The sequence below is a fragment of the Schistocerca gregaria genome, chromosome 5 (assembly GCF_023897955.1).
Source record: "Schistocerca gregaria isolate iqSchGreg1 chromosome 5, iqSchGreg1.2, whole genome shotgun sequence".
Classification (NCBI taxonomy): Eukaryota; Metazoa; Arthropoda; class Insecta; order Orthoptera; family Acrididae; genus Schistocerca; species Schistocerca gregaria.
The window spans coordinates 526,572,415-526,589,309 of NC_064924.1; the positions used below are offsets into that span (position 1 = coordinate 526,572,415).

Consider the following 16,895-nt stretch of genomic DNA (forward strand, 5'->3'; position numbering starts at 1 on the left):
ATGAGCTCAAATTTATTGCATAAGTCAATTAGTCTTTTTCCTCTCTTGTTCCTTGTTCCAAGCTGATATTCTCCTGTAACCTTTTCTTCCACTTCTTCCCTCACAACTGCATTTCAGTCCCCCATGACTATCAGATTTTCATCTCTGTTTACGTATTGTATTGCCCTTTCAATACCCTTATATTTTCTCCAGCTCTTCATCTTCAGCTTGCATCAGCATGTATACTTGAATTCTCATTGTTGATGTTGCTTTGCTGTTGATTCTCATAAGAACAACCCTATGATTGTACTGTTCACAGTAACACACTCTTTTCCCTACCTTCCTATTCACAACAAATCCTAGTCCCATTACACCATTTTCTACTGCTGTTGATATTACCCTATACTCATCTGACCAGAAATCCTTGTCTTCTTTGGCTTCCCTACCTTGTTCAAGCTTCTGACAGTCCACTCACTGACTCAGAGAGTGCGATTCTTACATTGGTTATTCAATCTTTTTCTCATGGTCATCTTACCTTTGGCAACCCCCTCCTGAAGAATCTGAATGGGGGGACTACTGCGGTATCTTTTGCCAATGGAGAAATTATCATAACACTTTTTCAATTACAGGCCACAAGTCCTGTGGATACGTGTTATGTGTCTTTAATGCAGTGCTTTCAGTTGCCTTCTGCATCCTCATGACATTGATCATTGCAGATTCTTCTGCCTTTTGGGGCAGTTTCCCGCCCCAAGGATAAGGGAATGCCCTGGTTCTCTGTCCTGTGCTCTCTTCGACGAGGCCATTGGCAGAATGAGGGTGACTTCTTATGCCGGAAGCCAGTGGCCACCAATGCCAATTATTAATCAAAATTTAAGTGGTGGCAGGTTTTGAACATGGGACCAAGGACATTTTGATTTCTAATCAAAAACGTTACCCCTAGACCATGGGTGGAAGTATTAAAATTTGGATGACACTTTGTTCTATGGGGCAGATTCCTGGACTTAAGTTGTTGCGCCAGCCCGTAGTAGCATTATTTGCTACCTGTCTGGCTCACTTTATTTCCTCATTAATATCATTCTGTGATGTTGCCAGTGTTCCCAGATAGAAAAATTCACTATCAGAATCTATTTATACTTGGTCAGTTTGTAGGGTAAAATTTAGTTCTGGTCATATTACATGTATGTATTGGGTTTCATTGATGTTCACTTCCAGTTTCATTTCAATTGTGTCAGCCACCAGTGCCCGATATGTTTCTTTAGAAACTAGTTCTTTTCTTGCAATAATATCCACGTCATCTGCATAGCCCAGTATATGCATTAATCTATTGATATATTGTGCTTGTTGTGTTACTTTCTATATGCAGTACGATCTCTAGAGTGGGCACACTTCTGCATGTTGCAATAGTGGGCACACAGTGTATTACGTAGGTACACATTGATGATAAGTGGCTGTTTATTGGTGTTGCTTTATCATTAATTGCAGTAATGTATTGCTTCATACAGTGATATTTAAGCTTATGGTTAACAGTAGTTTCATATATGTCATAATGCTTAACTTGTTACATTGGGATAATTTACTTGCAAATTAATTGTCTTCAGCCATGGGTGAACACACTGTATTTTCCGCAGAGAACTGTTGTTTGACAGTGACTTCGGCAAACAAAATCGTTGTGAGTGCTATGTCTTAGTGTTGTTGAGCTATTGTTGGTCCTTCCATGAATTCCCCATCTAACTTTTTTCTTCATTGGTTACTGTTCTATATGCCCTCTTCTTGTAATGATGCAAATGCAAGCTAACATCAGCTTCTAAATTTATTATTACAGATCATTCAATAACTTGTTTCATGAGTTGAAAAGGAATGCCTCTCGTAAAATTTCGACATGGATGTTTCTCGATCTTTGCAATTGCTTGAAACAACACCTGCACGTTGATACTAGCCACATTCAACAATGCTTACCATATACCCATTGTCTTCTCATTTGTGTTACTGCATATTTATTGCACATGTGATCAACAGTATCAACTCCACCCTTGGTCTTACTATAATCTAGTATGTTCCTTAGTGTCCTCATGTGCACTTCCTTCACTATGCATCAGGAAATGAGTACAACAGATTTGTTGTATTTAGGTACGTACAATACAATACAATACTTTCTGGTATTCAGAAACTGCTGAACTGATTTCTTTGTTTGTAGTGGGTGAAAACTTGTGTGGGATTTCCTTTTTATCCTTTCTTAGGCTTCCTACACTGGTGATTTTATATTGCAACAGAGAGAGAGAGAGAGCCAACATTTCTATTTGTGCTTTTTTTTTTTTTTTATTGGCTGGGTTAGTCTTCACACAATATCAAATGGCTTATTAGGAACACAAAATGATCCCTCTGGCTATTTGCCAGAGTAGACTTGCATCAAACCAGTGGAGAATGACTTAGCATCTCACAGGTCAAATATGTGGATGCCATATTTAGCTGGTTTGTTGGGAATGTATTGTACGAAGCTGCAACAACCTCAGAGTGCTCCTAGTTTATCATCAGTAGTAACAAATTTTCCAAGATTGTAATTGTCCATGCAGTTTTTCAGAAATGCATCCAGAAAGCTCATAATAACTGCTAATATATCCATTTTATAATTCAGTTGTAAATAAAATAGAAACAAACTTCCATACGGGAAAAATATATTAAAAACAAAGATTCCAAGACTTACCAAGCGGGAAAGTGCCAGTAGATAGGCACAATAAATAAAACACACACACAGAATTTTTAGCTTTCGCAACCGACGGTTGCTTCTTCAGGAAAGAGGGAAGGAGAGGGAAAGACGAAAGGATGTGGGTTTTAAGGTTGAGGGTAAGGAGTCATTCCAATCCCGGGAGCGGAAAGACTTCCCTTAGGGGGAAAAAAGGACAGGTGTGTACACACACACACACACACACACACACACACACACACACACACACACATCCGTCTGCACATACACCTTTTAATAAGCTGGAAGTGAGAAATTCCTGGAAGGTTTGGAGAGGGTGATTTTGAGGAAGAGGAGGTGGGTCCCGCTGTGATGGAGGACGGAACTGTTCCACGCAGGGTTCAATTTGGATAGTGTCTTGGGGAGTTGGATCATTAGGAATGGGATCAGGATTATTTTTCTTCGTGGCAAAGTGATATTTCCAGCAGAGACTACCAGTGTAGGAAAGTAAATCTTTGACAAGGGCAGTTTGGTTGAACCTGGGAGTGGGGCTAAAGGTGAGGCCTTTGGATAGGACAGAGGTTTGAAGGAAAGGTTAACTACTGAATTGGGGTGTTGTGGTTCCAGATTGTGTTGACTAGAATTTTGAGGTGTTGGGGGGAGTGGAGCTGGAAGTGGGAGATTGAGTAGATGGGAGAGACTGGGTCTGTGTGCAATGAGAGGAGATTGAGGTTTGTTGGAAAGGTTTTGGAGGGTGAGTGAGTTGCCTTTCCGGAGGTGGGAAACCAGGAGATTGGATAGTTTTTTGAGATGGAGGGTGGCATGCTGTTCTAATTTGTGGTTGGCCTGTAGGAGGATGCTATGAACAGCCGGTGTGGATGTGGGAGAGGAAAGATTGAGGACTTTGATTTGGGATAGGACTTGACGGGTGTGTTCATTGGCCGAGTCGATGTATAGGTGAAGGATTAGGCGGGTGAGGGCTATGGATTGTGCAGTTTGGAACTGGTATAAGGACTGATGGAAAGAAAGATTGCAGCCAGAGATGGGAACTTTAAGTGTGAGGCCTTTGGGGGTAATGCCATATGTCAGACAAGCCTGAGTAAATAAAATATGGGAGTGTAATCTGGCTAGGGTGAAGGCATGTTTGCAGAGGGAATGTAAATAAAATTTAATGGGGTCATTGTAGGGATGTTGTGAGGTTGACATGGTATTAGAAGGTGGAAAGGGTAATATGAGGTTAAAGTGAAAATAAATAGAAATATATATAGGGAGAGATAAAGGTGTGAAAAAAGTCGAAAATGTGTTGGTTTGAGATGAGCTATGTTGATCCTGTGCTGAACAATGGGTGCAAAGGTTAGGTAGTTGTGTTGTCTCCAAAACACGTTCAAGGGTGGGGAAATTCAGGAAAATTTCGAAAAAAAAAATTTATCGAAAAAGTTTCAAAAAAAATTTCCCGAAAAAATCTCGAAAAAAATTTTCAAAATAATCTCCAAAAAAAGTGTGTGTAAATGTATTAAAAGGACTGGTTATGAAAATGAGGCTAACAACTGTTTGATGAAGAAATAATAACGTTTAAACCTGTGGGAAGCTGCTAAAAAATGATTGGTTATGTGGGAAAAACGGGAATGGAAATAAAACGAAAGTTGTTGGAAATAGCTGAGATGGTTGTTTAATGGGTGAAAGGAACTGAAGCTGTGAAACTGTATTCACGAGTTTACACGAAATGTTTGTAAACTTGGAACAGTGGATTTTATAGCAGCAGTTATGTTGAAAGCGTTAAAAATTTTTAGGTTATGGTTTGGAAGTAAATTACGTATTATTGAGTATAATTAGGCAGGATAAAATGTATGGTAGATTACGGAAAAAGGGAAGAGGAATACAAAGTGAAACTACTTGTACAAACAAAAAGAGAAAGTAAGATGATAGACAAGATTTCGAAATGCAACAGAGTCAATAACAAATGTAATTGTTGGGTTCAAATTAATGCTGATGTAAATTAAATAGAAAGAAACTTCCACATGGGAAAAATATATTAAAAACAAAGATTCCAAGACTTACCATGTGGGAAAGCACCGGTAGATAGGCACAATAAATAAAACACACAAACACACACACAGAATTTCTAGCTTTCCCAACCGACGGTTGCTTCTTCAGGAAAGAGAGAAGGAGAGGGAAAGACGAAAGGATGTGGGTTTTAAGGGAGAGGGTAAGGAGTCATTCCAATCCCGGGAGCGGAAAGACTTCCCTTAGGGGGAAAAAAAGACAGGTGTACACTCGCGCGCGCGCACACACACACACACACACACACACACACACACACACACACACACACACACACACATATCCATCCGCACATACAAATGCGGATGGGTGTGTGTGTGTGTGTGTGTGTGTGTGTGTGTGTGTGTGTGTGTGTGTGTGTGTGTGTGTGCGTGCGTGTGCGCGTGCGCGTGTGTGCGCGCGCGCGCGTACACCTGTCCTTTTTTCCCCCTAAGGGAAGTCTTTCCACTCTCGGAATTGGAATGACTCCTTACCCTCTCCCTTAAAACCCACATCCTTTCGTCTTTCCCTCTCCTTCCCTCTTTCCTGAAGAAGCAACCGTCGGTTGCGAAAGCTAGAAATTCTGTGTGTGTGTTTGTGTGTTTTATTTATTGTGCCTATCTACTGGCGCTTTCCCACTTGGTAAGTCTTGGAATCTTTGTTTTTATTATAATTTAGTTGGATAGTTAAAAAATCTACTCAATAAGACTCAACAGGGGAACACACATATAAATAAATAATGTTTGCAAGCTTTTGGAGCCAGTGGCTACTTCTTCTGACAGAAGCGTTGAAGGAGAAGGAAGAGGGGGTTAAGGAAAAACACTGGTGAGGTTTAGGTAGAGGGGTACAATTTGGAAAAGTTACCCAGAATGCCGTGCCAGGGCAGGATTAGAAAGAAAGACTGATCTCAGACCAAAGTTCCAGTACATTTGTATGGTTTCCGCCTTTGAGGCCAGTCAGATAAAGAATGCTAAATACTGCACACATTTCATTTTTATCTGTCAACTTAACATCCGTATCTCGAGAATAATTTTCTTCTTGGGTTTTTCTTTGAATGTATACATTTGTAAAATGCACAGTGTCGTATATCATATCAGTACTGACGATCTTATGCAATGATTCAGTTTCCTCTACAGTACCTCATACTAGCATTTTAGGGCCTGGAAAGATCTTGATAGTATATTTTGGTAATACAAGGGTTGTCTTTTTAAGCAATAAGTTTTCATGTCTTCTTCTTCTTTTTCTCCTCTCTCTCTCTCTCTCTCTCTCTCTCTCTCTCTCTCTCTCTCTCTCTCTCTCTCTCTCTCTTTTTTCCCCCCTACCAATATTGCCTTCAGTATCAAAGGAAGGCAATATTTCAACTCACTCAATTTCAGAGTCATTGTCATGATCATTCGATAGTATTACTTCATACTCTCCATAAGAAATAAATCACCAGTATCTCCACAGTCATCATGTTCTGCAAGCATGTCCAAGAGAGTCTACTCTAATTCCTCCTTGGTCATTTACTTTTTGGCCCTAAAGTTAGAAACACAAACTATTATTAGCAGATAATGAAGTATAATAATGACTGACTCTAAAGTATACTACTTTTTAGCAGGCCGCTTCAATTAAATCTACAAGGGATAACGTTGACAGTTTGAAATAGCACTTACATGACCAGACTTTTGGTATACAGTTCACTTGTGCTGTTGTTCCATGCTTATCATATTGTTACTCTTGACCTGCTGAAGCTGCAGTCACTCTGACACAACTAAACATAAGCTAAAAAATAATCATAAAGGTATCAAAGTTAGATGGCTGTAAGACTTGGAATTTCTCTGGTAGAGGACAAAAGATGGCTCTGGTGTATAAAATACACCAGCATGTCCACTCTAGGGTTAAGAAGCATTCATTAGAGTGCATACCCTTGCCCCAGTCCACTGTTGGTCTCAAAAATTTGTGTTAAATTTCGTTGTATTAGTGCTTTACATACTACTTATGAGGTATATTAACTGATGTAGTTATGCCAAGTTTGTTCATGGCTTCAGTAAACTTAATTTCTTTGTATGGTGTCACACGCTGCTTTCAAAATATACAGGGTGTTACAAAAATGTACGGCCAAACTTTCAGGAAACATTCCTCACACAGAAATAAAGAAAAGATGTTAGAGCTCATTTTAGTTTCGTTCTTCCACCTATGCTCAATGGAGCACGTTATCATGATTTCATATGGGATACTCTACCTGTGCTGCTAGAACATGTGCCTTTACAAGTACAACACAGCATGTGGTTCATGCACGATGGAGCTCCTGCACATTTCAGTCGAAGTATTTGTACACTTCTCAACAACAGATTCGATGACTGATGGATTGGTAGAGGCGGACCAATTTTATGGCCTCCATGCTCTCCTGACCTGAGCCCTCTTGACTTTCATTTATTGGGGCATTTGAAAGCTCTTATGTATACAGCCCCAGTACCAAATGTAGAGACTGTTCGTTCTCGTATTGTGGATGGCTGTGATACAATACGCCATTCTCTAGGGCTGCATCAGGGCATCAGGGATTCCATGCGACGAAGGGTGGATGCATGTATTCTCACTAACAGAGGACATTTTGAACATTTCCTTTAACAAAGTGTTTGAAGTCACACTGGGACGTTCTGTTGCTGTGTGTTTCCATTCCATGATTAATGTGATTTGAAGAGAAGTAGTAAAATGAGCTCTAACATGGAAAGTAAGCGTTTCCAGACACATGTCCACATAACATATTTTCTTTCTTTGTGTGTGAGGAATGTTTCCTGAAAGTGTGGCCGTACCTTTTTGTAACACCCTGTATATGTATGACATGTTTCAGTATTGTATTCCCTTGCGTTTTTCCAGTATTTGCCTCAAGATGGATACTTGGTCAGTAATTGATTTGCCGTATCTAAAGCCTGCCTTGTTCTCCCAGTTGCTTTTTCTGTAAAAGGACTCAAGTCAGACCTTAGCACTTGGAGATGACAGTGACAGCCTCTCTCTCTCTCTCTCTCTCTCTCTCTCTCTCTCTCTCTCTCCCTCCCTCCCTCCCTCCCTCTCCCTCTCTCCCTCTCTCTCTCTCTCTCTCTCCCTCTGTGTGTGTGTGTGTGTGTGTGTGTGTGTGTGTGTGTGTGTGTGTGTGTGTACACATACCCACATACCACTGTGACATCTGCAACAATCCAAAGCCTTTTGTTTACTGCCATCAGTCATCCTCAATTTTCATCTGTTTCTGAAAGCAGACGTTAGGCTGTGGCTCTGTCAGCAGTGTCAGACACTCTACAGTGATGGTATCAACAAACTATTCTCTCATTGGGAGAAATGTGTTCGCCACCATGATGAGTTCGTTCAGAAATAAATATGCAGATATGAAGAATAAAGATGTATAATATCAATAACATTTGGATTTTTATAAAGCTTTGAGAGTTTTCACATAAAAAAATTGATCACATTACATTTCAGCACACCCTCATATTATAAACATTGTGTTTCTGTTCGATATAGCTCATGTAAATGGTTATAAGTGGTTCCACATGTTATACTGGTGGATTGATTTGTTTGTCACATCTGTTGCAACATGTTGCACGGAGGTATCTGAATGTTGCTCGATAATGACTATAGTCGAAATTGGCCAGTAGCAGGTAAACTGAAAATTGTGCAGTCCATAGTGGACAATTTTTTTCTTTTGAAAAATATATCAAAGCTATGGATCCATGAGTGAACAAAATTATTTTGATACATGATGCAACATGTTTCCTTTCACACACCATAAATGCTCAGAAGTATTTGATCTGGATCTGACATGTTGTGTAACAGCTGACACATCAGGAGACTTTGCTCATTGATCCATTCATTTGACTTGAAAGAGATCCCGTTATTTTTCAGATATTAAAAATAGCCTTGTTCCATTTTGTGGACACACATTGTTACATGTGTGGAAGAAATCTAAGTGATTATGTGAATCTGACAGTTCTTTTGCACTAAAACTCTAGAGGTCTAAACATCTTCTGTGGTTACTTAACTGAAACTGAGAAGTGAATTAGAGGTCTTCGTCACACCTTCTTCCTGTGATGAGGAAGGTCAAGAGAGGCAGACTTGAGGTAAACAACATTGGAGAAAGTGAGAATAATGGAAATTACGGGTTGGAATATCAAACATACAAAGAAAAGATAGACTGCTGCTTACTGTAAAGATGGCACATTAAATTGCAGATAGGTACACTAAAAGATACTTGCACATTACCTTGTAGCAACGGAATTCATCAGAAAAGGAACCAAACACGCATTCATTCAATTAAGCAAGCACATGTGACTGCTATCTCCAGCATCTTGGACTGAAATGCAAGAGTCACCTAGAATGGAAATGGCAGTCTTGGCAACAAGTGCAACATATGGAGGCCGTGGGGTCAGTGAAAAAGATGGTGAGTGGGGAAGGGGAAAGATGGGCAGGTGCGTTGGCAGAGAGCGGCACACAAAGAAGATGGGAGATGAGAATAGGGATCGAAGTGAAGCATGTTATGTTCGGCTATATGTTTAGCTACAGAGTCGTCTACTTTGCTCTTGGCCACAGTTTGGCAGTGGCAGTTTATCCTTGTGGATAGCTGGTTGGTAGCCATGCCAATACAAACATCTGTTCAATGATTGCGGCAGAGCTGGTATGTGAAATTTTTGCTTTCACTGGTGGCCTGGCCACTGCTGGGATAGATGGAGTAGGATAAGTCTGTGACAGGACTGAAATAGAAATTGCTGGATGAATGGATTGAGAAAGTCTTGCACCTGGGTCTTCCATAGGGACATGATCTCTGTGGTAAGGGATTGTGATTGGGGGAGGTGTAGGGGTGGACTAGGATGTTACGGAGATTCGGTGGGCAATGGAACACTGCTTTAGGAGGGGTGGGAAGGATCTTGGGTAGCGTGTCCTTTATTTCAGGGTATGATGATAATCAAAGCCCTGATGAAGGATGTGTTTCAATGGTGGGAAGATTGGGGGTATGAGAGGGAAGTGACTCAGGAGATCTGTCTGTGGACTAGGTCTTAGGGAGGGAGGGGGGTAGTATGCCTGTCTGTGAAGACCTTCAGGGGAGACCCTCAGCATGCTGGGCAAGGGAGTTTTTGTCATTGGAGATATGCTGGACGTGAGTGGTCAGGCTCTGTGGGAGGAATTTTTTGGTGTGGAAGAGATGACAGCTGTCAAAATGCAGGTGCTGTTGGTGGGTTTAATATAGACAGAGGTGTGGGAAAATTAGTGTTGAATAGCAGTAAGCACTTGGGTATGAGGAATGTTTGCATATAGGGAGGTGGTGTTAATAGTGATAAGTAGGACTCCAGGAGGTAAAGGGGTAGGGCTGGTGGAGAATCGATGTAGGAAGGCTAGATCATGGGCAATTTGTTGAAACTATTGATCAGTGAGAGCTGAAATGTTTCACTGGGGGCACAATAACCAGCCACAATGGGGCATCCAGTGTTGTTGGGTTTGTTGATTTCTGGGACCATGTAGAAGGTGAGTATGTGGGCTTTCATAGGGGTGAGGGGCAATGGATTCAGGGAAGATGTTCTGGGAAGAGCCGAAGGCTTTAAGTAGAGATTGGATGTTATGCTGGACTTCTGGGATGGAATCACTTTGGCAGTAGATGCCAACAGGTGGTGTTTGGGATGATTGTCGAGGTGTTTCAGTTTCAGGTTTGTGATGTATGGCTTAGGGATTGCACAGTAGCAGTGTCTTGCAGAGGGAGCAGAGGTGGTTCTGGGATGCATGTGCCATGGAGATGTGTTTTTGGAGAATCTGAAAAGGCAAAGATAATTATGAAAGGAGAGGTGGGATCCAGAGCAAGGAATTTTTATGGTTAGGGCATTGGGGGAGATTCCATGGTTTAGACAGCATTTAAGAAGCAGGATGTGGGACTGGGTTTTAGTCGGGGAAAGAGATACTTTTCTGAACCGGTGCAGAAAAATGGAGCTGGGTCCATTGTGGTGGGGATGGCATAAGGGAAATGGGAATGATGCAGAAATGGGTGAAAAAGGTGTCAGATGGTTATGAGGGGAGCTAGATAAGAGAGAAGGTGCATAAAAATACTTAGACATGCAAAAACATGTACATATATGCAAAATAGGCACAAATACATAAAAATACAAATGTATAAAAATGCACAAAGTACATTAAAACATACAGGAACCTGGGAGAAAATGACCAATAATGTGTGATAGTATGCATGTGATGGAATAAGGGAAAAGAGAGGGAGGCGGCATTGGTTAAGTTGAGGATCAAAAGTTGAATGGCACTGATAGATGTGGAAAATAAAATGCTAAAATATGTGAGGATGAGGGAGGAAGTGGGATGATAATTGGTGGGAAGAACAACAATCAGCAAGGTCATTTAGTCGTTTGTTGTGCACAGATAAGGTCATTGATGCAGAGTGGCTTTGCCGTGCAATATCACCCAGGACTGGAACAGGTGAACCACATCCTTCGCCAGAGCTTCGATTACCTATCATCTTGCCCTGAAATGAGGAACATTCGCCAAAGATCCTTCACATCCCTCCTAAAATATCATTATGTTGCCCACCCAACCTGAGCATCATCCTAGTCCATCCCTACACCACTCCCAATCCAAACCTCTTGCCACAAAAATCATACCCTTGTGGAATACCTAGGTTCAAGACCTGCCCAATCAACCATCGAGCACACTTCCTATTCCAGTCCTGTCACTGCCTTATCCTACCCAGTAAGAGGGCTCCAATCAGAGGCCAGGCTACCCATGAAAGCAGCCATGTTATATACTAGCTCTATTGCAATCATTGCACAGCTACTAACTCACTGTCCACCAGGATGAATGGCCATCACCAAACTGTGGCCAAGAGCAAAGTAGACCACCCTGTGGCCCAAAATACAGCTGAATATAAAATGTGTGCTTTCAATGGCTGCTTCACTACTTGAGCCCTCTGGATCCTTCACTCTACCACCAGCTTCTCTGAACTGCACAGATGGGAGTTACGCTTACAATACGTTCTCCATTCCTGAAATTGTCCCAGCCCCAACCTACAGCAGCGTACTATCTCCACACCATCCACCCAACTGTTTCCACCCTCTCTGTCCTATCTCCTCCCCCGTATTTTCATCTCCCCTCTCTTTGCTTGCCACCCTCAGCCAATACACCTGCCCATCTATCCCCTTCCCTGCTCCTCTCCGTGTTTCATTCCACGTCCCCCACCTACCTATCACACCACAGCTTTCCACTGCTGCGTCTATTTGCAGTCTAGTCCGTGCATCCTCTGCCAGACTGTGTTCTTCTCTCTCCTCACCCGTACTCTTCCCACTCGCTGCCTGCACCAGATAGCAGTTTCCATTCTAAGTAACAGCTGCAATCTGATCTGAGCTTCGGGTGATGAAAATTGTGTACATGAAGTGTGCTTGCTGATGAAGGCTGTAGCAGAAATCTAATTCGTGAGTGTCTTTTAGTTATGCCTGTCTGCAACTTAATATGTCACCTTTACTGTAAGTAGCAGTATCTTTTCCTTATGCTGTAGAAAATGAGAATAATCTGCTTAAACAGAATACTAAAAATTTTAATTAATAGTGAAGAAAAACCACACTAAGTTCTAAATCCAGATTTACCTTCTTGACAAGTATGTTCCACTGCATAATTTCAGTGTATATTTGAAAGTGTGGTTAAGTGCTCAGTTTATGTTTCGAATATCTGAGGGGTTTTTTTTAGGAAAATAACACCCCCCCCCCTTTCACCAGGTAAGGGTGGGGGTGATTTTGCACTTCCTACCTTTCAAGAATACAAAAGTTGTAGATTATCGTATTTACCATAACAATGGTGTTTGTCACACATTAAACAGTAGTTCCAGCCATATTACATCAATAATAAATTACATTATTCTAGAGCTGCACATTTTGATATGTGACTCTTGTGTATGACATTTCTTGTAAATTTCATGCCAGTATTGCCGTCCTTCATTTTCGTCCTGTCCTCTCATCTTGTGTCTATCTTTTCGGTCCTGTCTCCTTAAAGTCATTGTTGACAGGACATTAAAACTTAATCTTCTGTTTTCCTCTCTTTCTTAAAAAATGCTTTATTTGGTTTCTGTGTTATCAGGTATTGTTAATTTAAACTGCAACAACCTGTTAGTCACATGTTTGTAAACGTTTTATTTATTTTTCTTCTGTGTTTCTGAATCAGGCAGAACGAGTTGATGGATATCTGCACACACTTTCCTTGAAGTCTGAAACACCAAGGCCACACTTAGCATGTTTTGGAACCTGGATTTTATATCATACTTTGAGGATAATGATAATGTATTTGCTGTCTGGGTTTGAACTTGAACTGTACAGCACACATGAATATCATTACATCTTTTGGTAAGGAATCTGAAGACATATGTGTATGTTATATTTCTGTTCTGCATATAATTTGACATTATGTAATTAAAATATGCATGGAAATAATTTCAGCTCTAGTAATGGATACACAACACAAGGATATTTATAGTATCAATAAGATAAATTACTCTCCACTTTATACTAAAAATATAAAAGATCAAACAAGATAAGAAAGTAGAACCCCAAAAATCTGATAAATTAAGAAGAAACAGTGAATTCTTCTCGGTGTATGACTGCAAAAGACGGATGTGAATATATCTGTTCTGAGATTCAAATTATCAGTTAGATGTGTGAGCTCAGAAAGTATTATAATATAAGCAAATGTTTGTTCATCCCAGTGTGATTGCCATGAATGATATTTTTGAGACACTAAGTAACGTAGTTATCAGGAGAAAGAGAACTGGCGTCCAGCGGATCGGAGTGTGGAATGTCAGATCCCTTAATCAGGCAGGTAGGTTAGAAAATTTAAAAAGGGAAATGGATAGGTTAAAGTTAGATATAGTTGGAATTAGCGAAGTTCGGTGGCAGGAGGAACAAGACTTTTGTTCTGGTGAATACAGGGTTATAAATACAAAATCAAATGGGGGTAATGCAGGAGTAGGTTTAATAATGATTAAAAAAAAAAAATAGGAGTGCGGGTAAGCTACTACAAACAGCATAGTGAACGCATTATTGTGGCCAAGATAGACACGAAGCCCACACCTACTACAGTAGTACAAGTTTATATGCCGCCTAGCTCTGCAGATGACGAAGAAATTGATGAAATGTATGATGAGATAAAATAAATTATTCAGGTAGTGAAGGGAGACGAAAATTTAATAGTCATGAGTGACTGGAATTTGAGTGTAGGAAAAGGGAGACAAGGAAACGTAGGTGAATATGGATTGGGGTTAAGAAATGAAAGAGGAAGCCGTTTGGTAGAATTTTGCACATAGCATAACTTAATCACAGATAACACTTTGTTCAAGAATCATGAAAGAAGGTTGTCTACATGGAAGAACCCTGGAGATACTTAAAGGTGTCAGATAGATTATATAATGGTAAGACAGAGATTTAGGAACCAGGTTTTAAATTGTAAGACATTTCCAGGGGCAGATGTGGACTCTGACCACAATCTATTGGTTATGACCTGTAGATTAAAACTGAAGAAACTGCAAAAAGGTGGGAATATAAGGAGATGGGACCTGGATAAACTGAAAGAACCAGAAGTTGTAGAGAGTTTCAGAGAGAGCATAAGGGAATGATTGACAAGAACGGGGGAACGAAATACAGTAGAAGAAGAATGGGTAGCTTTGAGAGATGAAATAATGAAGGCAGCGGAGGATCAAATAGGTAAAAAGATGAGGGCTAGTAGAAACCCTTGGGTAACAGAAGTAGTATTTAATTTAATTGATGAAAGGAGAAAATATAAAAATGCAGTAAATGAAGCAGGCAAAAAGTAATCCAAAAGTCTCAAAAATGAGATCGACAGGAAGTGCAAAATGGCTAAGCAGGGATGGCGAGAGGACAAATGTAAGGATGTAGAGGCTTATCTCACTAGGGCTACGATAGATACTGCCTACAGAAAAATTAAAGAGACCTTTGGAGAAAGGAGAATCACTTGCATGAATATCAAGAGCTTTGATGAAAACCCATTTCTAAGCAAAGAAGGGAAAGCAGGAAGGTGGAAGGGGAGTATATAGAGGATCTATACAAGGGCGATTTACTTGAGGACAATATTATGGAAATGGAAGAGGATGAAGATGAAATGGGAGATACAATACTGTGTGAGGAGTTTGACAGAGCACTGAAAGACCTGAGTCGAAACAAGGCCCCGGGAGTAGACAACATTCCATTAGAACTACTGACAGCCTTGGGAGAGCCAGTCCTGACAAAACTCTACCATGTGGTGAGCAAGATGTGTGAGACAGGCGAAATACCCTCAGACTTCAAGAAGAATATAATAATTCCAATCCCAAAGAAAGCAGGTTCTGACAGATGTGAAAATTACCGAGCTATCAGTTTAATAAGACACAGCTGCAAAATACTAACGCGAATTCTTTACAGATGAATGGAAAAACTGATAGAAGCCGACCTCGGGGAAGATGAAGATTGGATTTCGTAGAAATGTTGGAACACGTGAGGCTATACTGACCCTACGACTTATCTTAGAAGAAAGAGTAAGGAAGGGAAACCTACGTTTCTAGCATTTGTAGACTTAGAGAAAGCTTTGGACAATGTTGATTGGAACACTCTCTTTCAAATTCTGAAGGTGGCAGGGGTAAAATACAGGGAGCGAAAGGCTATTTACAATTTGTAGAGAAAGCAGATGGCATTTATAAGAGTCGAGGGGTATGAAAGGGAAGCAGTGATTGGTAAGGGAGTGAGACAGGGTTGTAGTCTCTCCCCAATGTTATTCAATCTGTATATTGAGGAAGCAATAATGGAAACAAAAGAAAAGTTCGGAGTAGGTATTAAAATCCATGGAGAAGAAATAAAAACTTTGAGGTTCGCCGATGACATTGTAATTCTGTTAGAGACAGCAAAGGACTTGGAAGAGCAGTTGAATGGAATGGACAGTATCTTGAATGGAAGATGTAAGATGAACATGAACAAAAGCAAAACAAGGATAATGGAATGTAGTCGAATGAAAACGTGTGATGCTTCCGGAATTAGATTAGAATGGAGACACTTAAAGTAGTAAAGGAGTTTTGCTATTTGGGGAGCAAAATAACTGATGATTGTCGAAGTAGAGGGGATATAAAATGTAGTCTGGCAATGGCAAGCATAGCATTTCTGAAGAAGAGAAATTTGTTAACATCGAGTATAGATTTAAGTGTCAGGAAGTCATTTATGAAAGTATGTGCATGGAGTGTAGCCATATATGGAAGTGAAACATGGACAATAAATAGTTAGGACAAGAAGAGAATAGAAGCTTTCGAAATGCGGTGCTACAGAAGAATGCTGAAGATTAGATGGGTAGATCACATAACTAATGAGGAAGTGTTGAATAGGATAGGGTAGAAGAGAATTTTGTGGCACAACTTGACTAGAAGAAGGGATTGGTTAGTAGGACATGTTCTGAGGCATCAAGGGATCACAAATTTTGCATTGGAGGGCAGCGTGGAGGGTAAAAATCGTAGAGGGAGACCAAGAGATGAATACACTTAGCAGATTCAAAAGGACGTAGGTTGCAGTAGGTACTGGGAGATGAAGCAGCTTGCACAGGATAGAGTAGCATGGAGAGCTGCATCAAACTACAGTAGAAACCCTTTAATCCGTCACCTTTGGAACCAGGACCATGGTCGAAACGAAAAAAAGGTCGGATTATCCGAAAATCTAATATTGCTTGCAAAAAATATGGGGACATTTAGTCCAAAAAATTAAACTATTTAAGAACTAAAAGATGTCTTCAGTAATATAAAAAGATGTGTTTTACACAGTGTTATACAATTTATTAACTAAAAAAGTCTACCCACACCATAATATGTATTGGTTTTTTAACAAGAAGACGACAAACGAATTACACTACTGTACTGTGCTTAATAACATATGAACTATATATACTGTAAACTAAATAATGTTTGTAGCACCGTGTATATAAAAAAGAGATTTTTGCAACGAAATAAACTACTGTATGTATAAACTAAGAAATGATTACACTGTATGCATTGTTTTCACAGTAAAAACATAAACAAATTACTTGGAGATGTTATTCTAGATTTATCTGCAGTGTCCATCCATTTTTTTTATCCACAAAACTTCCATTGGAGTTGAAGTTGGATTCTGCTCGATGTATTGAAGGGCAGTGTCAAAAGCGTTTCTTGCATTGTTGTGTGAAA

At 40.2% G+C, this 16,895-nt stretch overlaps 1 protein-coding gene across 2 annotated transcripts in view; it reads left to right on the top strand.

The window, feature by feature from the left end:
- The window catches only part of LOC126272435 (N-alpha-acetyltransferase 35, NatC auxiliary subunit), a 137,386-nt gene that overhangs the window by 113,373 nt on the left and 7,118 nt on the right, over nt 1–16,895 (top strand). For both annotated transcript variants that reach the window (XM_049975305.1, XM_049975306.1), the window contains exon 10: nt 12,875–13,053. In XM_049975305.1, coding sequence (XP_049831262.1) covers nt 12,875–13,053 — 179 coding nt within the window. The remainder of the gene's footprint in view (nt 1–12,874; nt 13,054–16,895) is intronic.